This window comes from Mustela putorius, unplaced genomic scaffold, assembly GCF_011764305.1.
Source record: "Mustela putorius furo isolate JIRA1106 unplaced genomic scaffold, ASM1176430v1.1 tig00537227_pilon_pilon_pilon, whole genome shotgun sequence".
Taxonomy (NCBI): Eukaryota; Metazoa; Chordata; class Mammalia; order Carnivora; family Mustelidae; genus Mustela; species Mustela putorius.
The window spans coordinates 33,061,075-33,084,166 of NW_025422368.1; the positions used below are offsets into that span (position 1 = coordinate 33,061,075).

The window sequence follows — 23,092 nt, forward strand, 5'->3', positions numbered from 1 at the left end:
TTGAAGGCCTTTAGGGTTGGTCTTTTATTGAAGGTTACCCAAGGAACTTAAAATCCTATTAACATTTCCAGTAATAGCACCATTGAGTAGAGACTAGTGATAATTCCTTCAATGGCTTGCTTCATTTTTAGGGTCCAATAATTCTTTCTTGGCCACAAGTACCTGTTATAACAGGGACCCACCACTGACACCTAGGGCAGGATGGTCTGGGTTCCCTTATCTTTGGTTTCTTTACACCTCCACATTTATGGGATTTTTAATGAGCCTGATCTTGCAGTCGCCTACTTATCTCTCCCTCTGTTGGCCCACCTGTCCCTTACCCACTTTCATCTGTTTGCTTTACATCCTTCATACATTTACTACAAAGTCATGTGTATATGTGTGTGTCCACATAGAAATTATATCAGTTGGCTTTTCTATGTAAATGATATCACACTTTATATATTACACCTTGTTTTTTTGTTGGAAATATCTCTGAATCAATATATACAGATGTATTGCACTTTTAAAAGATAAGAGATAATATTTCTTATTTTAAAATGTATCCTTTCGATGGTTAAATACATAAATTATATTCTGTACAATCGTACCTTAATACCATGACAAGGTTAAAATCAATGAGGCATGTACATGGGAGGTGACAAGAAAAGATCTCTAAAATATAGTGAGAAAAGAATAATTTATAAATTACAGTCCAAAATGTAAATTTATAATATATGTTTTGGGGTGTCTGTGTTTCTGTCTGATAAGGCGGAAGAATATGTCTTAAACTGTTAAAGTGGTTGGGTTTATTTAAGTGTTGCTTTAGGTTTTGGTGTTGGTGTGAGTTTTCATCCTTCTTAATTCTTATGTTGCATATTTTAGTTAGATTTTCAGAGCTATTTAGTCAAGGACAAGTACCCAGATGAAATATTAAACCAGAAATTACTATACATTTATTTTAAGGTTAATTATTTGCAGACTATATACCCACTTTCTTTTATTCCAACTATTTTTTTCAACAATAACAAAAATGAGTTGAATTTTATCTGTGCCAGGAACTGTGCGAATAGCCATGGAGAAATGGTGGGAAAAAATTGTACTATTTTTTTCACCTTCTACGGTTTTCTCTGAGTTTTCTGCTTATCTGAATCAGTTGGTGACTATTCTCAAACTTCAGAATTTTTAGTAGCTGATGAAATGTTCTTAGGTCTTCAACCCCTATTCATGCACTTTCTTATTTCGCTATTTTCTCATTTTAGCTCACAACCGTCTCATCAACTGGATTCATAAAATTACCATTTCATTTAAGTATAGTGTCTTGTCTTGTATAGGAGACAGAGCAGCTAGGGAAATGCCTCTGGTGCATATGGGTTTTTTAACATTATTTTTAATCACAGATCATATGTCTGATTATTCCATCCTAGTTGGTGAGGTTTAAAAAAATATTCCAGCTCAGAATTGTTTACATGTATTATCAAACAAAGTTAGTGAAAAATCACATGGACTTACCTAGGTAAATAAGTTTAACATCTCTATTAACTCTGTGGTTGGCCGATTTTTATTATTAATATGTCAGTTCAGGTCCCACAAATTGTCAGAACTCCATGAATATGTTTCTAATTTTCTGCCAGTTTATGAAGTAAAGATCATCTGATATCATCTGAGCAGCATTAACTTCCAGTAAAATCTTTTACTATTCCATCTGAATGTATCAAATTATTTGAGTCCAGCTTGTATACCTGTAGTGGCGATTAAATTGCATTTGTTGTGAATGAATAGTCTCCCCCTTACTATTCCTCCCACACACACCTTTCTCTCTCTCTCTTTCTCTCACATTACTGTCCAGTCAGATATTAGTAAAAGCAAAAGCAATAAGAATTCAATAAGAATTCCAATTCTGCTAGATAATTTAATCTCCAGTGATCTGGAAAAATAGTTAACAGAGATGGACTCCTGAAAGCTAAATTTAGTTCAGGGGTTATGGTTCAAAACCCTGCAGAATTAGAAACTTGCTTTTGTAGCCTCATATGGGCATTCATGGTCTGCTCTCTTTCCTAATAAAAGAGGATGTAGTTACAACACCCTGTTCCACCAGGACAGGGAGGGGGGATTTATGGTGAGACTCCCATGCAAAAGAGATACAGGATAGTAGCCATAGCTTATATTTCTCTAAACACGTTCATTTCAAATACTGTCATCACGCTCAGCTTAGCACCACTGGATAACTTAGAGTGGGAAAGTAGAATGGAGGGAATCCATCTTGGCCAAGGCAGGGAAATCTTACACACAGAGATGAGCCCAGCAGTATTAAAAAGTGGTAAAGCATAATGCTTAAGAACAGGGGCTTTGGTTGACATTCATGTAAGTAATGGTATAAAATGAAGTTCAGTTGCAAAGTTTCCCTTTCCCTCTGATTAATATTCTCATGGCACTCCTTTTCTTTTTTCTTTCTTTCTTTCTTTTTTTTTTTTAACTCTCAGTACACCTATATGTTTAAGATGTATTTTTTTGTAAAAAACTTACAGTCACATCATTTTAACTCAGTCTGACAATTTTAACATTTAATTAGAGTATATAATACATTTACATTTAATATAATCATGAGATAGCTGGATTTAACTGTACAACTAATTATTTGCTGTCAATTTGTACCATCTATGTGTTCCTTTATTCCTTTTTTCCTGCCTTCTTTACTATAGTATTTTAATTGCATTTTATCCTATTACAATACTTTTGGAATGTTTTAGTGTTTTCCTAGGAATTGCAAAATGCATTCTTAAATTAGTAGTCTATCTTAAATTAGTAATTTTGCCATATCTCAAACTATTGAAGAACTTTATAGCAGCCTAACTTCATTTTTACTCTCCCATCTGTTTGCTATTGTCATATACTTTTCTTCTAGATATTATTTTATCCCCATAAGACATCTTAATGCTTGTAGCTTTTAATGGCCAATATTAATTTATTTTCATTTATATATACCCTATCTGAAGTTGGTAATTACTATTTGATTTTTATACTTCCATCTAGAAACTTTATTTTCCCATTGTTTTGCTAGCAATAACTCTTTCAAATTTTGTTTGTCTGAAAATGGCTTATTTCAGTAAATACAGGATTCTAGTTTGGCACCTTAAAGATGTCATTCTATCTTTTCAAGTCTTTGTTACTTTATGTCGAGGTTACTGCTCATTCTTGCTTTTTCCTTTATTTTTTTAAAAATATTTTATCTATTTGAGAGAGAGAGAGAGAGAGGAAAGAGAGAGAAATAATGTGCACAAACAGTGGGGAGGGACAGAGGGTAAAGCAGAGACCCCGGCTGAGCAGGGCTGGATCCCAGGACCCTGAGATCATTACCTGAGCCAAAGGCAGAAGCTTAACTGACTAGGCCACCCAAGTGCACCCGTTTTTTCCTTTAAAATTATGTCTTTTTTGTCTTCCTGGCTATTCTTAATATTTTCTCTGTAACCTGGTTTTCAATAAGTTGCCATGGTGTGGTTAGGTCTAGTTTTGTTTTTATTTTGATTAGGGTTCATGGAGCTCTTGAATTGGAGGATTACTGTTTTTATCAGATTGCAAAATTTTCAGGCATTATTTCTTTAGCGATTGTTTGCATCTCATTTTTCCCTCTCTTTGTAGAGCTCTAATTACATGTGTGTTAGAACCTTTTTACCATGTTCTACATTTCTCAAGTTCTGTCATGGTCTTTCCATTTATTTTTCTCTCTGTGGCTCATTTTGAACATTTTCTAATGATGTATCTTTGAATTGGTCCTGTCTTCTGATCTTTCCATCTATTGTTGAACACATTGAACGAGTTCTTAATTCCAAGTATTAGCTTGCAGAGTTCTGAAAGTTTTTTTAATCATTTTTATAGTTTTTGTTTTTTGTTGAAACACACAAATGGATGAAAATACTTTATGTTTTCATCTACTTTTGTTCATAATTCCCTCTATAGGCTTTAACACAGTAGTCTTAGAAATTTTAAAGTCCTTGTCTACTCACTTTAGGTCATCTAGTGTTGTTTTGCTATTGACTTTTATCTCTTTATTATTGGTAATTTTTTTCTTGCCTACCTTGTAATTATTACTAGAGATATTATGGGTAGAATGTTTCTGTCCCTCCAAAATTGATAGGTTGAAACCCTAACACTCAATGTGACTGTATTTGGAGATAGGGCCTTTACAGAAGTAATTTAGGTTAAATGAGGTCATAAGGATGGGGCCCTAATCTGATAGGATTAGTGTCTTTATAAGAAGAGATACCAGAGTGTTCTTATTACCTTTCTGTAGGTGCAAAGAAGTCATGTGAGTACAGTAAAATGACTGTTGCCTACAAGCCAAGAGGAAAGACCTCAGAATGAAATTTATTTTGCCAGGACTGATCTTGGATTTCCCAGCTTCCAGAACTGTAATAAATAAATTTCTGTTGTTTAAGCTACCCAGCCTGTGGTATTTTGTTATGGTAGCCCTAGCAGACTAATACAGAGGACTTGACATTATAGATGATAGTTCTAGAGGCTCTGGATTATGTTATCTTTCTTAACAGTGTTGCTTTTTGCTTTGGCAGGCAGTGCATTTACTGGTGGGTTAACTTGTCCCTGTCCAGGCTTCTTTTTAATCCCTGTTCAGGGGAGGGTCAGATTTGCCATTACTCTTAGATTATTGCCCTCATTTCTAAAGCATGGTCTTATAATCTTTCTGAGTCCTCAGTTGAATGTCAGAAAGTCCTCTAAACTCTGGCTAGCCTCAACTTTCATGTCTTCTGAGGACTCGGAGGTCTCTAAAATCGCCACCTAGCTTTCAGACCCTAGGCAGCTGTTCTTTTACTAGGTCTCTGAGAGACTCACCAAACAATGCAGAGCCCAGGAAATGGCCAAGGTTCCAGGGGCATTTCTGTGCAAATACTGGGAGTTCTGCTTCTGTGGCTATCCTCTGTGGCACTTTAACCCTCTGAATCCAGTAGCATTAGTAGCCCTGAACCCTGCTCTGATTGTTGTCTGAACTCCAATTTCATGGACCACTGCCCTTCAAATACCCCCAAGGAGAAAAGTTGGATGACTGTGGGGCTAAACCCAAGTGCATTCCCTCCTGTCAGGGATTGGCACTCAGCCTTGGTTGTTTTCCAATGCTTCTAAATAGCTATTTCGTACATTTTGGTTAGCCTTCAGCATTCTCAGTCAGAGGGGAAGTCTAGTTGTGGCCACAGTCAGACTTGCCCTTGCCTAACATCTAGCTAAATAAACAATAACAATAATAAAATATCCCTTTAAGTAAAAAACAAAACAAAACAAAATTAGCAGCAAAAAAAAAAAAAAACAAGGAGAAAGTTATGATTTCTTTCCATAAAACTTCAAAATAAATCCTCTCAGGAAATAAAAGAATAATAAAAGATAACTGCCCTCTCTCCAGAAGTAGTATTGGTGAGTCATCAAATCCTGGGTATTCTTTTCCACTAAGAATGAACACCTAAATTTGGAGTGAAATGAACTAAGCAACTATCCTTTCCTTTTCTGACAAGAGGAGGGGAGAGAGTGAGCAGTTGTCACTGAAGGCTTAAGAGAGAGAGAGGAGGGGGCCCTAAGAATGAAAGGGGGTGAGCTCTTTGAAGCCTGAGGAAATCTTTTCTGTGGAATAATATCTGATTCTGACAACCTGCACTGAATCTTGGTATGGGGTCTTCAGTAAAACCTCAGAAGTAAAGCAGAGTGTGTAAACTTTAACAGAAACCACACAGAAACTCAGATGACCTCTCCTCTTGGCTTTATGTTCCCATCTCAGGATGGCAGATGAAGTAGAATGCTCAGCCCTCAAACCATTGCTCCGTAGAGAAAGCAAACAGGTCTCCGATAAGGTAGGTACAGAATTAGAATTCATTTATTATATATCACAGCCAATATGATGTTTGGGTTTTTTTTAAAGATTTTATTCATTTATTTGGCAGGCAGAGATCATATAAGCAGGCAGAGAGTCAGCTAGAGAGAGGAGGAAGCAGGCTCCCCGCCGAGCAGAGAGCCCGATGCGAGGCTCGATTCCAGCACCCTGGGATCATAACCTGAGCCGAAGGCAGAGGCTTTAACCCACTGAGCCACCCAGGTGCCCCCGATGTTTGATTTTAAAAATAAACAATATAATAACTACAAAATATGTTACACAGGAAGAAAAAGAGGAAAAGATCATGTAAACCAGAGTCGGGTAATTACAAAATAAATTGAAAACGGGGAAAGGAAGGGATGGGTATTTTCAGTTACATGATATAGCATCTATAAGACCTTCTTGAAAACCTTGCTTAATGAAGAAATGAAAAGATTAATCAAAATAAAAAGTAAGTAATAGAAAAACTGTGGTAAAACAATTAAATAAATGTATCCCATTTAAATATAGAACTAAGTTGAGATCACTCTGGGAATTAGAAATACAGAACAAAGGCAAATATTATATATCCTGACAATAAAAAAATACAGAAATAAAAATATAGAAAGAAGGAAGTGGAAGTGAGGGACATAAGAGGACAGACAGCTAATTTCCTCCTTTTTATATTTATTTATTTATTTTGAATTTCCTTCTTCTTAAATGATAATGATATTGACTAAAACAAATAAATGGTTAAATATAAACCATATAAATATATAAATATGAAAAAAATAAAAATGAATATATGGTTAAGGATAATGAATTCAGATCTCATTCTGTGTAGTTTTTTTTTTTTAAGAGACTTTTATTTATTTATTTGACAGACAGAGATCACAAGTAGGCAGAGAGGCAGGCAGAGGAAGAGGGGGAAGTGGGCTCCCTGCTGAGCAGAGAACAAGATTCGGGGCTCGATTCCAGGATCCTGAGATCCTGACCTGAGCCAAAGGCAGAGGCTTAACCCACTGAGCCACCCAGGCACCCCTCATTCTGTGTAGTTTTAACCTCAGTGGACTCTTGAACATAAAATAACTTGTGAGATAAGAAAGCATCTGAAGCCACCATTTAAGGGTGGCTTTAATTTCTTTATCTTCTGCTTTATTGAGTGTATTTTTAAATTAAAAATAGCACTTATTTATTTGTTAAAAAAGAACAGTAACACTTAGCATAGCTGTAATGCTATTTGATCCATCTCTGTTCTCTTGTGGTAACAATCTCTGTTCTCTTATGGTAACTATTTCCTCTCATAGAAAAGGCGGTTATTTCTGGATAGTGTGAATTTGGGGGTGATTTCCTATTTCTTTGTATTTTTTCTACTACTTATTTAATCTACAATAAGCATTATTGCCATATGCACACACACGCACAATTCCAATTTTTATTGTGTTTGGGGTTTATACTGACAATTCATTTACTAGTTAGATGCTAAATGTTTTAGCTCAAGCCTGGAGCCAGGCTAACGGACTTAAGTATGAGAAGACCTCTCCCTAGCAAGGAATATGGAGGATTTGTAAGGGCAAACTGCCCTCTGTCTTTCTTACTGATCCATGGAGCAAGAATCATAATGGGGAGTGGCTCCATTTTGCTGCTTTTGAGACAAAGGAAACACTCCCATTGAATATAGGTATCACACTGAAGATATAACACAATGGGTTCAGGGTCCAGTTAGTTAGTCATCTCTCTTGGTGTAGTACATCAAGAACTGGAAACACGGAGGCAAGAGCTTCCCTAGTTGACAGAGGAGCGCTGACCTATATTGACTAAGTGGGAAAATGGTGGGAAACACTTTGCATAGACAAGATCCCAAAGAAATGCTTCAAAAAAGGCCTAGTTCGGGGACTTTTCAATCACTCCATTCAAGAAGGGTGGCAAATTAGACATTTCAACTTAAGTCTGCAGAAATACACACACACACACACACACACACACACAAATACACATATATACATACATGTTCAGGAATATAGAACTTGATAGGGGAAGAATGTAACATGTTAGCCCTGAACAGAAATGCCACGAAATTCCATGTAATTGGGTTTCTATAAAATTCTATATAAGCTACAGAGATAATTCTTTTCACATCCCAGACGTCAAAAACTTACTGTATGCCAAGATGATGAAATCTCTTTCTCAGCCTTCTTTACGAAACTTCAGGCCCGTTATACGTTCAATTTTTATCACTATTCTATTGCAAATCATGTAAGAGAAATCAAACATATCTGGTCACAACTTGTTCTTTCTTTTCATTCACTCAACACCTTGTCTCTTGAATATTCACAAGGCTCCAGGCATGATGGTAGAGGCTGGAAATCCAGGGAGACATACAATAGATCTCAACATTCAGGAAGTTCAGGTTTAAAGGAGAAGATGAAAGAAAAATGAGTACAATGCAAACATGATGACAGGTAACAGGCTATAAGACCCCAAATTGGCTCATCTTATCCAGGTGTGGGTTGTGAGGTCAGCACTGGCCTTGGAAACTGCCTCCATGGTTCCATCTCTCCCACCAAGTACCCCTGCAGCGGGTACTTTCTCATCTGTGAAAGGCTAATAATTATACTAGTGCTTACCCCAAGGGAGGTGTAAATACCAAATGCGAGGAGAGATGAAAGCAGGTCGAGCACGGCATTGATATCAATCATGTTCCTCAGGTCTGGAGGACGATGGAGTGTGACTTCCATTCGAACACTACAAAGACAGAGCATATAAGGAGAAGACGAAGGCTTTGGAACTTTGTCAAAGAGAGAGCTATACATTTCAGTCGAATTCAGTATTTATATCGCTCCTAGCATCTCTCAGCTTCCAATCCGGCCTGGATTTCATTCCAACCATTTACTAGCCTTGGACAAGTTATTTATCTTCTCTTTCAATTTCCTGTTGGGTAACATGGGGAGAATCAAAGGTACCTCAAGGGGATGTTGTGAGCATCATCGGAAGGAAGGAATGGGAAACCCCACGGAGCGATGCTTCCACACGCAAAGTTTTAACGGAGAGAGTCCCTCAGCGAGAGCCTAGGGGCCAAGAACCGAGCGGGGGAAAGGGAAGGCAGCCCCGGGCCGCAGGAGCGCGCGGAACAGATGCGTCTCCTCTCCCCGGGCGGGGAGGCGGCGTCGCGGGAGGAACCGGCCTCTGGCCCCAGTAGGGGGCGCCGACGCGCCGCACTGCAGCATCCTGGCGGCGGAGCGGCGGCCCCGGCCGGGCTGAGCTCGCGTCCTGCCGCAGTCCCTCCGCCGCGCGTCCTGGCGAGCGCGAGCGCGGAGACCCCCCGCACCCGTCGGTCGGTCTTCGCAGCTGCCGCGGCGGCTCCCACGCGCGATCGCGGGCCCGCGTCTCGGAAACGCAAGCCGCAGACTGGGCGGCGCGGCGCGGCGTGGCAGGGCTCCGCGGTCTCGGGGGACCGATCCCGAACTTGCAGGGGACCGCGGCTCTCCGGGGCCTGGAGAGTGTGAACAGGTGAGTGTCACGCACGTGCCCAGGTGGCTCTTTCGGAACGACTTCCTGCAAAGCCTTGAGACCCCCTGAACGCTTGGCCTCTGGGTCGGTTCTCCTGGTCCCCGCGTCTTCTCAGGGCGGCTTCGGGGTTCGCTGGGAGGGGATGTGAGCGCGGCGCGCAGGGCTTGACAGCGCCCTCGGAGCTGAGACTGAGAATGCCCTTTTGACTTAGGCTGCGTTTCTCTCCAGGTTGAGAGCAAGTGACCTGCAGTCCATGATGGGCCTGTTGATCATTCTAGGATACCTGTTGCTTTTGGAGCTAAGCTATCACCAGGCATCTTGCACGATTAACCTTGTCGCTGTGGGTGCTGCGTTGCAAGATGAGGGAGCATTCCCCGTAGCCAGAAGAGGAGAACTTGATTTTGGAGCTAGACAAGAGGCTCTCATTCCCACGGCCAGACTAGATGCTTTGCTTGCCTAAACAGCTGCGCTTTATTTTGATGATAAATACAGAAGTTAGAAAAACTGTTACCTTATAAAGATGCTTGCTTTTTTTACCCCCCAAAGAGGAAGTGGAAAGCAGGAATTTTGATAAGTATAGTACTGGGAATTATGAATGAAATCTTTTTTTTCCAATAAATGTAAAAAAACATCAGGTTATTGGTGACTTAAATGTCACAGGTCTAACAGATCATAAGCTCCTGGAAGGTAGCCACTTTTGTCTGTGCTTAGCACAATTGTGGAATGATCAATGAATATATTAGTAATAACATAGTATGGAGGCCAGCTCCTTTTTTTCTTCTTTCTAAGCTTTCTTTTAGTTCCTTTATGTTTAGGGGGGAGAAAATCACTGTGCCTTAAATCTCTTAAATATCTATGTGTGATTTTAGCTTTAGGGGTGATAGAAGCTCAGAAGTTTTTGTCTTAGTAAAGCAGTGTCCACATAATAAGTAAATGGCAACTTCTAGACCCAGCCAGAATATTTCTGTACAATAATATTAAAACAAATGTTTTTAGATCCATTTTATGGAAGGTCTTGGATTATAAATTATTTTGAACATCAGAAATTGGCAAAAGGTCACTTACTACAATTTACACATTTATCTTTGTTTTATATCTTTGTCAAATGTAACATCACATTTTTATGTGAATAACAAACTGCTGAAAGACATATGTCAGTTTGTGTCTTCCTTTAAGTGATTTTTCTAAGCATAAGGTTGACAATAAGCAGCTGTACCTTCATAAGGGAAAAAATTGCCCTACACAATTTCTCTTTCTTATGTGAAATTCCTATACCTCTGAGGCCATTTGGGAGTTAATGAAATATTTGACTTAACAAATGTTTTTTAAAAATCACATCTGATGACTACTTTCAGGAACTATAAATAAGATAGATAATTACTTAGGCTTTATGTGCATGGGAATGAACAATTTTGCATGAAATAACAAATTGTTGTTTATACAAGCTCCAGACCCTTGCATGGTCTGTGTTTCAAAGAAATGCTTGTCATTCTTATTTAGAATTTATGTAGTTATGTATCTCCATATATTATGCTTTTGTGATGTTCTGAAATGAAGCACGGAACTTTAAACATAGGGCCTTTCCATAATGAATACATGTAAGATGACAAATAAGGAAATTCTTTTATCTTGAGCCAATAATATGGGTCTGGGCAAATTGCAGATGTTAAAGCTTCTGGTTTTCCAACTATTAATGATTACAGAGAAATTTTGTTGTTGTTGTTGTTGGGGGTGAGGTAAACAATAGCTAATGTCAATGCTGAGCTTTTTATCCTTTGGAGGAAGTTCTGAGCCTTTGGAAATCAGCAAGTACAAAATTCGTTGGGTACAAGTTGATGGCTAAGATGCCTAATGAAGAAAACAATTACATGTTCACGTCTTTGTAGAAATCCTTTTTCAGCAGGATTTTTACTTTTTTCTTTCTGTTGAGAAGCTCCTTTGAAAAGTTGTAGATGACAAAACATTGGCAGGAGCCGTTTACACGTTTAGATAACAGATTCGTGTTGTAAAAATATCTTTGCAGACTGAAAAAAAAAAGGATGAAATGAATGAATCACTGATGTGATTAAGTTTAACAAGGATGAGAGTCAAGTCTTATATATAGGTTTCAAACACTGACTGCAGAAGTTCAGAACGAGGGAGTCTGCAGTTCCTGTGAGAGTTGTGAGTCTTGCTGTGAGTACTTGTACAGCCACAAGGCCAGCTAAACAAAGAATAGGGAGAATCTCGGTGAACCTTGGTAGGTCAGTTTGTCAGGCCCTATCTCAAGGAGTGAATGCAGTGGACGCCATGTTTTTTAGTGATTAAGAGGCAAGTGCCAGCAAAGAGGACTCCATGTGGTGAAGAGAGAAGGCGAGAGTCAAGAACAAACGAAGGCAAAACAAAACCGTACAGCTCATGAAGAACAAGGGAAGATGCCAGGTCTCATTTTCCTAGGAAATAGCAGCCTAGGATGGGGCCAAGGGTCCTAATAACTGATAGACTACTTGAAGGCTTCTGACTGGAAGTAAACAAAAAGTTGAAGTAATGTCAGCTCACCAGCACTGACCTCAGGTATCTGAAAGTGGCCAGTTAGACGCAAGGTGTTGTCTGATCTCAAGGAAGGATTCTTGCCATGGCTGGAGGATTCCTTTGGTTAACCCCAAGGCTGTTCCCAGCTTTACATATTCATGGTACTAAGAACCTAGGTGTCATTCCTGAAGCACTGCTTCTATATCACATGTGCTTACATTGTATGCAATGTCATTTTCTAAGTGTTAGAGCAGTGTTAAGCATTCAGGTTGTCTTAGAAAAGGAATCTGAAGTTGAGTCATGGCATTTATCTTTTGTGTACCAGGGGTGTTGTGCCCAGAAAAATATAAGGATATAAAGTAGATATTGTATATCAATTCCTGGAACATGGATGTCTGTCAGATGTCTCAATCATGGGATCTAGTGTGAACTGAGCTAAAATTTAACCTTGAAGTGCAAATCCAATCATTACAGTAGGATGGATAAAGACGAATGTATATTATTCAGCCCTCAGGAAAAGAAAGACTTCTAAATGTGACTCTCCCCATCCCGTGTGTTGTGTATTGGGTATGTATAGACACATGGTAAATACACGTATTCACACACTTCAAATATTTGTTATCCATTAGCGATCCAAAGACAATACCTTCATAAAAAAATACCTTAGGCAATGTTGTTGGGTATGAAAATGCATATGTTTTAGAACCAAAGAGATCTAAGTTCACGTCATGGATCTATCACTTATTAGTTGACTAGTTTGCAGTAAATGACTATAACCCTTGCACGGGATTGCCGCAGAGGAAGATGATGATAAAGTGAGGGGTGGCCATCAGGGAGAAGGTGCTTCATAAATACGAATTCCTTTCTCCAGTCACTTAGGACTTCCCAAATCTCTATGGTTGCAGGACTGCAGATTTACAATGATATGGTGAATCCAAAGGCTGGAGCCAAAAAGATTTTCTCAGCTCTTCAGTGTGCACAACAGTGAATTATCCACCAACACCCAGCATGGCTAAAAGTGCAGAGGTCAAGCTGGCAATATTTGGGAGAGCAGGTGTGGGCAAATCAGGTAAGTGTTTTTGTTGTAGTTGTTGTAGAGTGTGTGTGTGTGTGTGTGTGCGTATGTGTCTTTGACACTGCCTCCGAGAATTAGACAGAAGGGTGGTTGGCATTTCTCATAGTGTCAAGTGTTGCTCTTTTAGATGAAGTCTCTCTCTTTATCTAGAACTTTCCTTTTGCATAACCAGTTTTATTTACGTTTCTGCTTATTGATGATGACAGGTCTGCTGATAATACACAAGGCAATGGATATATCATAGGTTTTGGTATTCTGAGGAAGGGTATAAAACAAACCTCCAAATAAATCAGATTGTGGAAACAAAAAAAGTATTTACATTTTCTCTTGTTCCTCTTTACTAGATGCCAAGAGGCCAATTTTATATCTCATTCATCTTGATATTTGCAGCACCCAGACCAATGTCATGCATGTGTTGGGTACTTAAAAAAAAAATGCCTGTTGAATGAATATATCCTTTCAAGAAACAGAATTGCATTACTACCCAACACTTCTAAAATTGGGGGGAGGGGTTGGGGCAAAGGTAGACTGCATGAGCTTAAGCAAGACAGCTCTTGCCAGCACCTCTGGAGTGAATTTAAATGATCATATTATGGTATATACTAATTCAAAGACTATCTTTTTCATTCCTCACCTAAGAAAAGTCTTACATACCTTTAAGATTAAGGGGGAAAGGATGGATATGAAAATGTATCTGATCCAGTTTTGAAAAATATATCTCAGACTTTATAACTAAAGAATAGTGCTGAAGCCAATGTTGCTAAAATTTAAGGGCAACACGGCTTTTCAGACCATATTGTCTCACTCTCTTCTTGGAGGAAAGAACCATAATTGATTTTGCACACAGGGTTCATGGTTCTCAGGAAAGGACTCACACAGATATCTAGTAGGAGCACCTTTGTGGAGGGAAACCCATTTGGGTCATCCAATGTCATAAGTAATCCACATAATCTTAAATAAACACACATGAGTAGGTTTTAATTCTGTGACCAACCACTCTTTCCTAACTAGCTCTCTGGTTTAAGTTCAGCAGTAAATCTTCCCTATTCTAAGCCTTTCTCTATCTCTCTCTCTCTTTTTCTTTTCATTTTCTAAGAGTGCTCTTTTCTGCCATCACTCTTCCTTCTTATTGCTCATTCTTGCCTGTGGCAAAAACCAAGCAAAGAAAATAGATAGTTGGCAAGGCTTTAAACTTGCCAGGCTTCACAAGATTGAAGATAGTTGAACTCCTCCCCATCAATCTCCTCAGTGTTTCCCAATGGCATGAGAACCTAATTTCCATAGCTGGTGGAAGGATCTGGAGAATGAGGAAACTTGTTCCAGTGAGTGGAGGATGAGGGGAAGGGCATGTGTGGGAGACTGTGCTGCTAACAATAGCTTGTCTGAGTCCTTTGTGAGTGGAGGGTCTAGGCCTGGGGCTCCCTGTTGATTACTCATTCATTCAAACTTTAACATAGGCAGTCAAAGAAGAGAATTTTTAGAACTTTGATTATTCACCAAAATAAACTCCACATGGTTGGAAAAGTTAATCATAGAAATTAAAATTTGGTTGAAAAACTACCTAGTTGTGTTATAGCCATCCGTTTCCCATCTCTGCTGTCTCAGAGCAAGCTCTGTACACCCTGTTTTCAAGGTTCATCTCTCAGTCTGACCTCTACCCATTTCTTTCATCTTCCCTTATGTTGTTTTGATGACTGCTTCAATTATTCCTCTCATGCTCTACCAACTGTTTTCCCATAAGGATTTCTTTGACCCCTGTACCATCTTTTTCTTTTTTCCAGGCTTGTGGAATGTGGGCTTACTTACTATCTTACTGTCTTAAGTTCTATCTTACTACTTTACCTCTCATTCTCTTCCACTATAATCATGAGCCTGAAACTGCTTTTGCTCAGGTCACCACTGATCAATAACGAACAAATCTAATGCATATTTCCTAGTTCCGATCTTCTTAGGACTCCTTTTACCATTGAACACAACCACTCAGTCTTTCCTAAAATTCCTTCCCTCCCATGCTCTCATGACCTCATGATCTTCTTGGCTTTCTTTCTACCTCTCCATTGGCCCTCACCAGCTGCCTTTATGGGGGCTCTTCATTGACCCACCTCTCAAAACCCAGGGCTTTCAGGGTCCTACATACCCATCTCATGTCTTCTCACTCCATACATTCTCTCTAGGGGCGATTCCTCATGCCCAGAACTGAAGATATACTTATACATACAATCCAAATTCCGCTAACCCTGGTTTTATTTTATGTAAAATGCAGAAGTTGGACTTGTTCACTAAGGTCCTTTCTAACTGTAACGTCCTGTGATTCTTTTTTTTTTTTAATTGTTTTGGCTATGCTAGGATGCATCACTTTTTTTTTTAAATATTTTATTTATTTATTTGACAGACAGAGATCACAAGTAGGCAGAGAGGCAGGCGGAGAGAGAGGAGAAAGGAGGAAGCAGGCTCCTCACTGAGCAGAGAGCCCGATGTGGGGCTCGATCCCACGACCCTGGGATCATGACCTGAGCTGAAGGCAGAGGCTTTAATCCACTGAGCTACCCAGGCGCCCCACGTCCTGTGATTCTTAATGCATGTTCTTTGGGCTGGTTTCTTTATCCACTTCATACACATTCTACCATTTGCATTTATTTTCATGTAGGTGAAAATGACAACGATAGACAGCATGTCTTAAACAATTGCTTGTTTGTCTGTCATCGATACAGTGTTTTCCTATTTCAACATTAGACTGTCTCCCTGAGAACTGGTAACCACACCTCACGTTAAAGGTTGTACCTGTTTGACTGTTGCATGGGAGACAATTCTGAGACCTTTTCTCATAGTTCTGTGAAAACAACTACAGAGTCCTTCATATCCATCAACTTTGAAACCCGGCTATGTTTTCATATAGCAATGTTGAACTCATGTTTATTCTAATTCCTTATTAATATGGAAATATGATATCTCTGCCTAGTTATTAAACCACATGCTTACTTTTCTGTCCTGTAGTCTGTATTAATCTTTTAAGCAATTTTTTTGTTTGTTTTTAAGTCTGTAGAAAGTTATACCTGCTAGGATGTCACAGCAGCTCCTCATTTTCTCAAATGCCTCTCCACAGAAGGTCATTCCTGGGGGAGGCAGCTTGAGATCTGGGAAAGGTAGAAACAGAGGGTCTCTGATTGCACTGTTTCAGAGGCCTCTAGGCTTACCTGTATGATCTACTTTTCCCCACAGTCACTATGAAAGTGGAACTGGGGATAAGCAAGACCTTGTTGTCCCCTTGCTAACAGAGAGCAGCGTAGTCTGGAGTTGAGAGCAGGAGATCTGGGAGTGTCACTGTTCAGTTTGACGTCCAATTCTACAGTTGACTAGCTGCAGGAACATGGCAATTTTGGCAAGTTACCAAAGTTCTCAAGTCCCTCAACTATAAAAGAGCATATAGGGGCACCTGTGTGGTTCAGTCAGGTAAGCCTCCAACTCTCAATTTCAGCTGAGGTCATGATCTCAGGATTGTGGGATTGAGCCCCCAGTGGGCTCCATGGTCAGCCCAGAATCTGCTTTTCCCTCTCCCTCTGCTTCATCCCCTACTTGCATGCTCGCTCTCTCTCTCTCTCTCTCTCAAATAAATAAATAAATAAATAAATAAATAAATAAAGTCCTTTTTTTAAGGCTATAATAGTGCCTATCTCTAAGAGATGTTATTAGGATCAAACGAGCTATCAGATGGAAATCCTTTAGAACCGCACCTGGCACAAAGTAAGTGCTCCAGTATTAGCTTATAATAGTATAGATTTCTGAGGTATGCTCATTTTAACTAGTAAATTTTCTAATGAAAACATACAATAAAAGATACATTTACATTCAAGTGGACATTTGGGTTTTCATTACAACCAGAAAGTTTATAAGATAAAAATTCTATATTGCAACTCTGCATATCCTAAATGTATACATGTATGTGTGCACGCGCGCACACACACACACACATATACACACACTCCCCTCCCCCTCTCTTTCTTTTGAAACTAAAGTCTGGGTAATGTCAATTACAGTCTCACTACTGGTGATCACAACAATACTTCTTGTGGCTCATATCTTCGAAAAACAGCCAGAAATATGTGGTGTGATCAATAAATTATCACCTTAAATTTCAAAGTGCTTCTGGTATGTGGTGGACAGCTTCTTAAGCCCAGGTAATAGACAAGCCCTCTATGTTTAAAACAGAATTTAACATTAACCAGAACTCTTTGGTTGACAGGTTGACCATAGAAGTGTCAGCCCAGGCAGAATTGAATAATGTGTTATTTATAAAGGAACCCCGAAAGAACATGTGATGTGTGTGTGTGTGTGTGTGTGTGTGCGCACGCATGTATATACGTATCAGTATTTACATGGTCTTTTGTGTTGGGAATCTTCTTTCCCTTTCTGCCTAATGTTATCTTGAAGCTCTGTCTTCAAGGGACCTTGGTTGCTGGCTCAGCGTGGTGAGCACTTTGGGGGATGCTGCAGACCGCAGAGCCTGTATCCCATCATATCCCATCTTCTCTTGCCCAACAGGGTAAACATTTCCCTTCCTGGCTGAGGGTAGAGCACTAATAACATGGCATACGGGACATAGATTTCCTTCCTTGTGTGTGTCAGCCTATAATTTGACAGACTTCAAGTGATTAAAGCACCACCACCTGCAATAAAACCTAGAATGCACACCCGATTTATTTAAATGCTTCCTGGCTTCATATTATTCAAATCTGTAGTAAGTGTTGGAGGAGCTGAGAGAGAAACCACTGAAATTTTAAATTTAGTTTCTCAGTTGACATTCTCATTTTGGAATTGAAATATTGTGTGCCATAGCTAAATATATTTCTTGAAAGGGCTAGTCTCAAAGTTGAGTTAATGCTATCCTCTAAATCAGAAGCTGGTTCATGCACTCATCCATGAAGTCTTAAGCTCATAGATTCAGATTGCTGGGCTACAAACTGGGGGCTAAACACAAACAAACTTGTGATATATTTTTCCTAGACACAAAGAGAAGTGATTCAATTTCCCCTTCTTTTCCTTGTTTCCTTGTTCTTGTTTGCTTTTCTCTTTCTCTCTCAATTATAAAAAAGTATGAAAAGCTTTTTTCATTTTATATTTTAGTGGGACAGGGACAATTCTGATTTTAGATATGACTTTTCCAGGAAGTACCTAATACTGCTTTAACATATATGCGTGCTTTATGGCTGGGGTATGTTCATGAGATTTCACATACGTGGAATGAAAACAGCAATATCAACAGTTCCTTGGGTAGGTCAGTTTCCTTATGCTACAGAACAAAACTTTGTATTTTATTGTATTTTAAAGATTTATTTATTTGAGAGAGAAAGAGAGAGCACCCGCACATGAGGGAGGGAAAAAAAGAGAGGGAGAGATTCTCAAGCAGAATCCCCATTGACTGTGGAGCCCAATGTGGAGCTTGATCCCATGACCTTGAGACCATGACCCGAGCTGAGACCAAGAGGTGGTCATTAAACCAACTGAGCCACGCAGGCACCCCTCAGCCTTCGTATCTTAGAACTTTTTCTCTATATGTAGCTGTATGCCAGTTCATTCCCTTCATAGAGACTTAATGGTGTAGTATGATGCTTTCTTGAAGATCGTTTTCAAAGGACTTCTTTTTTTTTTTTTTAAGATTTTATTTATTTATTTGACAGAGATCACAAGTGGGCAGAGGCGGGAGGGGGCGGGGGGTGGGGAAGCAGGCTCCTCACTGACCAGAGAGCCCGATGTGGGGCTGAATCCCAGAACCCTGGGATCATGACCTGAGCCAAAAGCAGAGGATTTAACCCACTGAGCCACCCAGGTGCCCCTCAAAGGACTTCTAAAAGAAGATGACAGAGATCTAGGTGATTTGGAGTATTAAGCATCTCATTATGATCATGTAATTATTTTGCATGCTTATCAATTTCATAAAATATATACAAAATTTGATATTGCTCTGTCTTATATCTATGTCTTATTATAAAAATGATACCCCCAGCCAGCTAGTGACTAAAATGGACTCATTGGGAAGATGTAGCAAATTGATCTGTGACTTCAGTAACCTGTAGGCTCCAGGTCCAGTTTGAAAACCACAAGTATAGGAAATGGCCTCAGCTGGGCATGTCACATGAATGTGAGTACACACTGACAACAGTCCTGTACCACACTTTTTACCTACTTACATTCTCAATCAGCTCTTCAAGTTCTTGGTCATTCTTGTTTTAAAATTATGTAACCTGAATGGTAAATTTTCTTTCACAATTTGTTTGCATAAGAAGAGTAACAGATGGTGTTTCAGGTGGTTCAGAACTTTCATACCTCCCGAGTGTGTGTGTGTGTGCGTGTGCGCGCGCACATTTCCTAGGTGGTTGTTGAATTTGAAGGATTACCAGAAATGAGGCCCATTGGTTCTCTGTATGCTTGGTGGTTAGAGAAATAACTGATTTTTTTTTTTAAGGCAAATGGGAGGAAGTTGGCATTGAGACAAGTTTGGATGCGGCTGGAAAACTAGCTCTTTTCCTGTCATAAAATGTAATGATATGGTTACCTGTGGCTTTCATATATACTTTCTTTTACCTGCAAAGATAGAAAAGCCAAAAGAGACAAACAGCCTAACTGAGTCAATTTTCATTTATTTCTTCCATGAGGAACAAAAGGGTATTTTCAAATTGGAGGTGTATGCTTATGGATATGTGGAAAAGCCGTACCTCAGTGCAAGCTATAAGTCACGCTGACTTTTATTGTATGCCCAGGAAGAAAAGCAAAGATGAGGAATGGTGAGGGCTCAGAAAAAGGAAAGAAAAAGAAAAAAAGGAAAAGGAAAGGAAAAATTAAAATCAAAGTCAGTTCATTGGTGGGTAGTTAAACATTCTGTAGGTTGGCAATGACCAATTCTTAGACTTTTCTTAAGGAAAATATAGTTAGGGAGGAAACAATACTAGAAAACACAACAAAACAAAACCAAAAGTTGTTTTTCAAAGTCAAACAAATCTCTGTCCCTGCTTCTTTCTACTGAAATATATTATTAAAATTGGAGTGTCTCTTATTTTTAATTTATGGCCAATTTATTCATTGAAATAGTTTCCTGTAGTTAATTGTCAGTCATCACTTGGTTCCATTTTGATCTCAACTTGTTTTCTTGGCAACTGAGAAGGCCTAACTTTAAGGAAAGGGAGTGAAGAAAATTGTAAATCATCCATGTAATTCCCCTTTTTATTCCTGGTATTTCTCCAACTTATGGGTTTGGGGAAATCAGCCAAATTTTCAAAGTGGTACTGTCCTTGAAGCCAAAATTCCAGTGCAAACGCATCTCTGTTGCTACAGCTGCCTTTGAAAATTGATGTGGTTTCAGAAAAACAACCATAATTTCTTCCATCCCATTAAAAATGAAAGCAGTTATGTTATAAAGGCAAAGCATTCTGAAAAGGTAATTTCAGCATGGAGTAAGCAAATACATAAAGTTCCTCTACGTACCTATGTGAGAGAGAGGTCATTACAGAGATCACCAAGCTTCTCAGCGCACAGCCAAGTCTAGGATCCTAGTTTATGACTCATACAAGTTTGCTACTACATATTTTTCATTTTTTATCACCCCATTCTTTTCCACATTATTTTGATCACCTTTTCTTAGGAAATGAGGTGCTCATTAGGATTTTGGGATATGAATCCTGTAAAACATGATGAGTTTTATTTTTATGAGAAATTTCCAGTAATCAATAAACAGTGAATACATAATCAAGCCCCCTGGGACTCCTGGGTGTGTTGCCAGTCAATATGGCTACATATGAAATTCTCAGCAACCTGTATATGTAAGTTCCCCTGTAATGTCGTATTTCAGCTCTTTTTTTATATTTAAGATTTTATTTATTTATTTGACAGACAGAGATCACAAGTAGGCAGAGAGGCAGGCAGAGAGAGAGGGGGAAGCAGGCTCCCCGCCGAGCAGGAAGCCCAATGTGGGGCTTGATCCCAGGACCCTGAGATCATGACCTGAGCCGAAGGCAGAGGCTTTAACCCACTGAGCCACCCAGAGACCCCTGTCATATTTCATTTCTTAAGAGCATTGGATCAAGTGTAAGAGAACTGATGAATCATCTCCTCTGTAGAATAAATTTCTCATTGTTTTGTTTGTTTTTAAAATATTTATTTATTTATTTGAGAGAAGGAGAGAGAGGGAGAGGGAGAGAGCACAGGAGTAGGAAGGGGAGAGGGAGAGAATCTCCACAGACTCTTCACTGAGCACAGAGCCAGACGTGGGGCTTGATCTCACGACCCTGAGATCATGATCTCACAACACTAAGATCATAACCTAAGCTGAAACCAAGAGTTAGATGCTTAACCCACTGCCCCATCCAGGCATCCCAAATTTCTCCTTGCTACCAAAAGAACATTTTACCCTCTATCCTATCAATATGATCTAATTATTATAATTTTTTTTAAAGCATTCAACTCTACTAACTGGAAGGATTGGGGTTAAAACTTTAGTTTCATCCCATTCATTTCTAGCTTGCTTATTATTTATTTATTTATTTATTTAGCAGTACAGGTAGATGGGCTTTGAAGGTACTTTGAACAATTACAAGTGTGGTATGAATTTAGTCTTTCTACTATGATTCTCTTGTTATCAAAGTCCATGTAGTTCTTCCTCTATGTTCCTTAACATTTCTGTTTGGACAAGCAATATGGTGAATGTGCTAGCTATCCATTGTGGAAGGCCAGATGAACAGGTTCAATCCACCAGTTGGCTGTTAGTCTTCCTCCACTGAGAACATAACATTACAGACTATTCAGAGATGGCAGGTTTCTTAGCCTTAGGAGTTGGCCCTTTCAAATAGGTGAAATGAATAAATATCGAGTTGGGCTTTTTTAAGATTAGTGTGTGAGCTGTCTGGACAGGAGAAGAGTTTAGGAAAATAATTCACTCTTATGTGTTATTGGAGAAGGAAGCATAACATGGAGAATTTTTTTTTTGATGTTCAAGTCTTATCCTTATTAAAAAATTCAAGTGTAAGACATGAAAATATTTTTGATAGAAAGGTTTCTCGAACATTATTTAATATATGTGTCTATGTATTTCCCTATGATCTTAAAATATGTTTTCATTCAACAAGTATCTGTTGACCGTCATGTTTGTGTTCTAGAGTAGGTGCCTATGTTACAGGACTCAAGTACATTCCAATAAGGGAGAATAGCAGATATTTCTACTCATCATTATGTCCCCAGACCCTCACACAGTATTTCACACAGCCAGGATCCTCAATAAAACTATTACATTGAGTTAAACTCAGTGTGTTCTACACATGCTTTTTAATTTTATTAAAAGGCATATATTCTAATGTCTCCTCATTATAACCAATGTAGTTTCCTTGCTTACAATTGTATATCTCTAGTGATAGGAATTCAGCATGACTGGACATAGACCATTCTGTCTTTGGGCTGTCAGTCATTGTTCCAGAGAAGCAGAACCAACAGGATGAGGACACACACACACACACACACACACACACACACAGTTTCTTTATTTACCTGTTTGTTTATTTATGCTAACAAGACTAATCTTATGGGAGAATTTCTTTCACTCTGGAAACCTCAGCTTTTGCACCAAAGGCCTTCCAGTAATTGGATGAGGCCCACCCACATTATTAAAGCTAATCTCCTTTACTTAAGTAAGATCAACTGACTGTGCATGTTGTCCACATCTACAGATTACCTTCACAGTTACTCCTACGGTAATGTTTGATTAAATAACTGGGCACTGCATTAGCCAGCCAAATTGGCACATAAAACTATCACAACAGCTCTTCCTGTGGTTTACTCTACCTTTGGAACCAGAGGTGGTTCATTAGCTTCTGCTCGTTGCTTTTAAGCTTACTCTCAGAGTTATACAGGACATTTTAAGTGCCTCTTCCTATGGTAGCCCTTAACACATTTAAGATAGGGAGCATGCCTGGATCCATGCTGAATTTTCTCTTCCACCATCTAGTTACTCATAGTTACTTCATTTTCCCTACAGGGAGTGTGATTTCTTGTCATGGCACCATCTTGGCTGTCTTATTTGATCTGTGTGTTCTATGCATTGGGGGCCCTGGAAGTGAAAGCAGACATTTCAGAGCAGATCAGAACACAGCTGTAAATCTGTGAACATGCCCTGCTTTTGCTAAGAC

General features: G+C 39.1%; 1 protein-coding gene across 1 annotated transcript in view; it reads left to right on the forward strand.

Annotated features, from left to right (window-relative positions):
* The first annotated feature begins 9,204 nt into the window (after positions 1-9,204).
* RERG (RAS like estrogen regulated growth inhibitor) overlaps positions 9,205-23,092 on the forward strand; it is a 115,273-nt gene continuing 101,385 nt past the window's right edge. The window contains exons 1-2 of the mRNA XM_004755769.3: positions 9,205-9,340; positions 12,757-12,920. Coding sequence (XP_004755826.1) covers positions 12,860-12,920 — 61 coding nt within the window. The 5' untranslated portion in view covers positions 9,205-9,340; positions 12,757-12,859. The remainder of the gene's footprint in view (positions 9,341-12,756; positions 12,921-23,092) is intronic.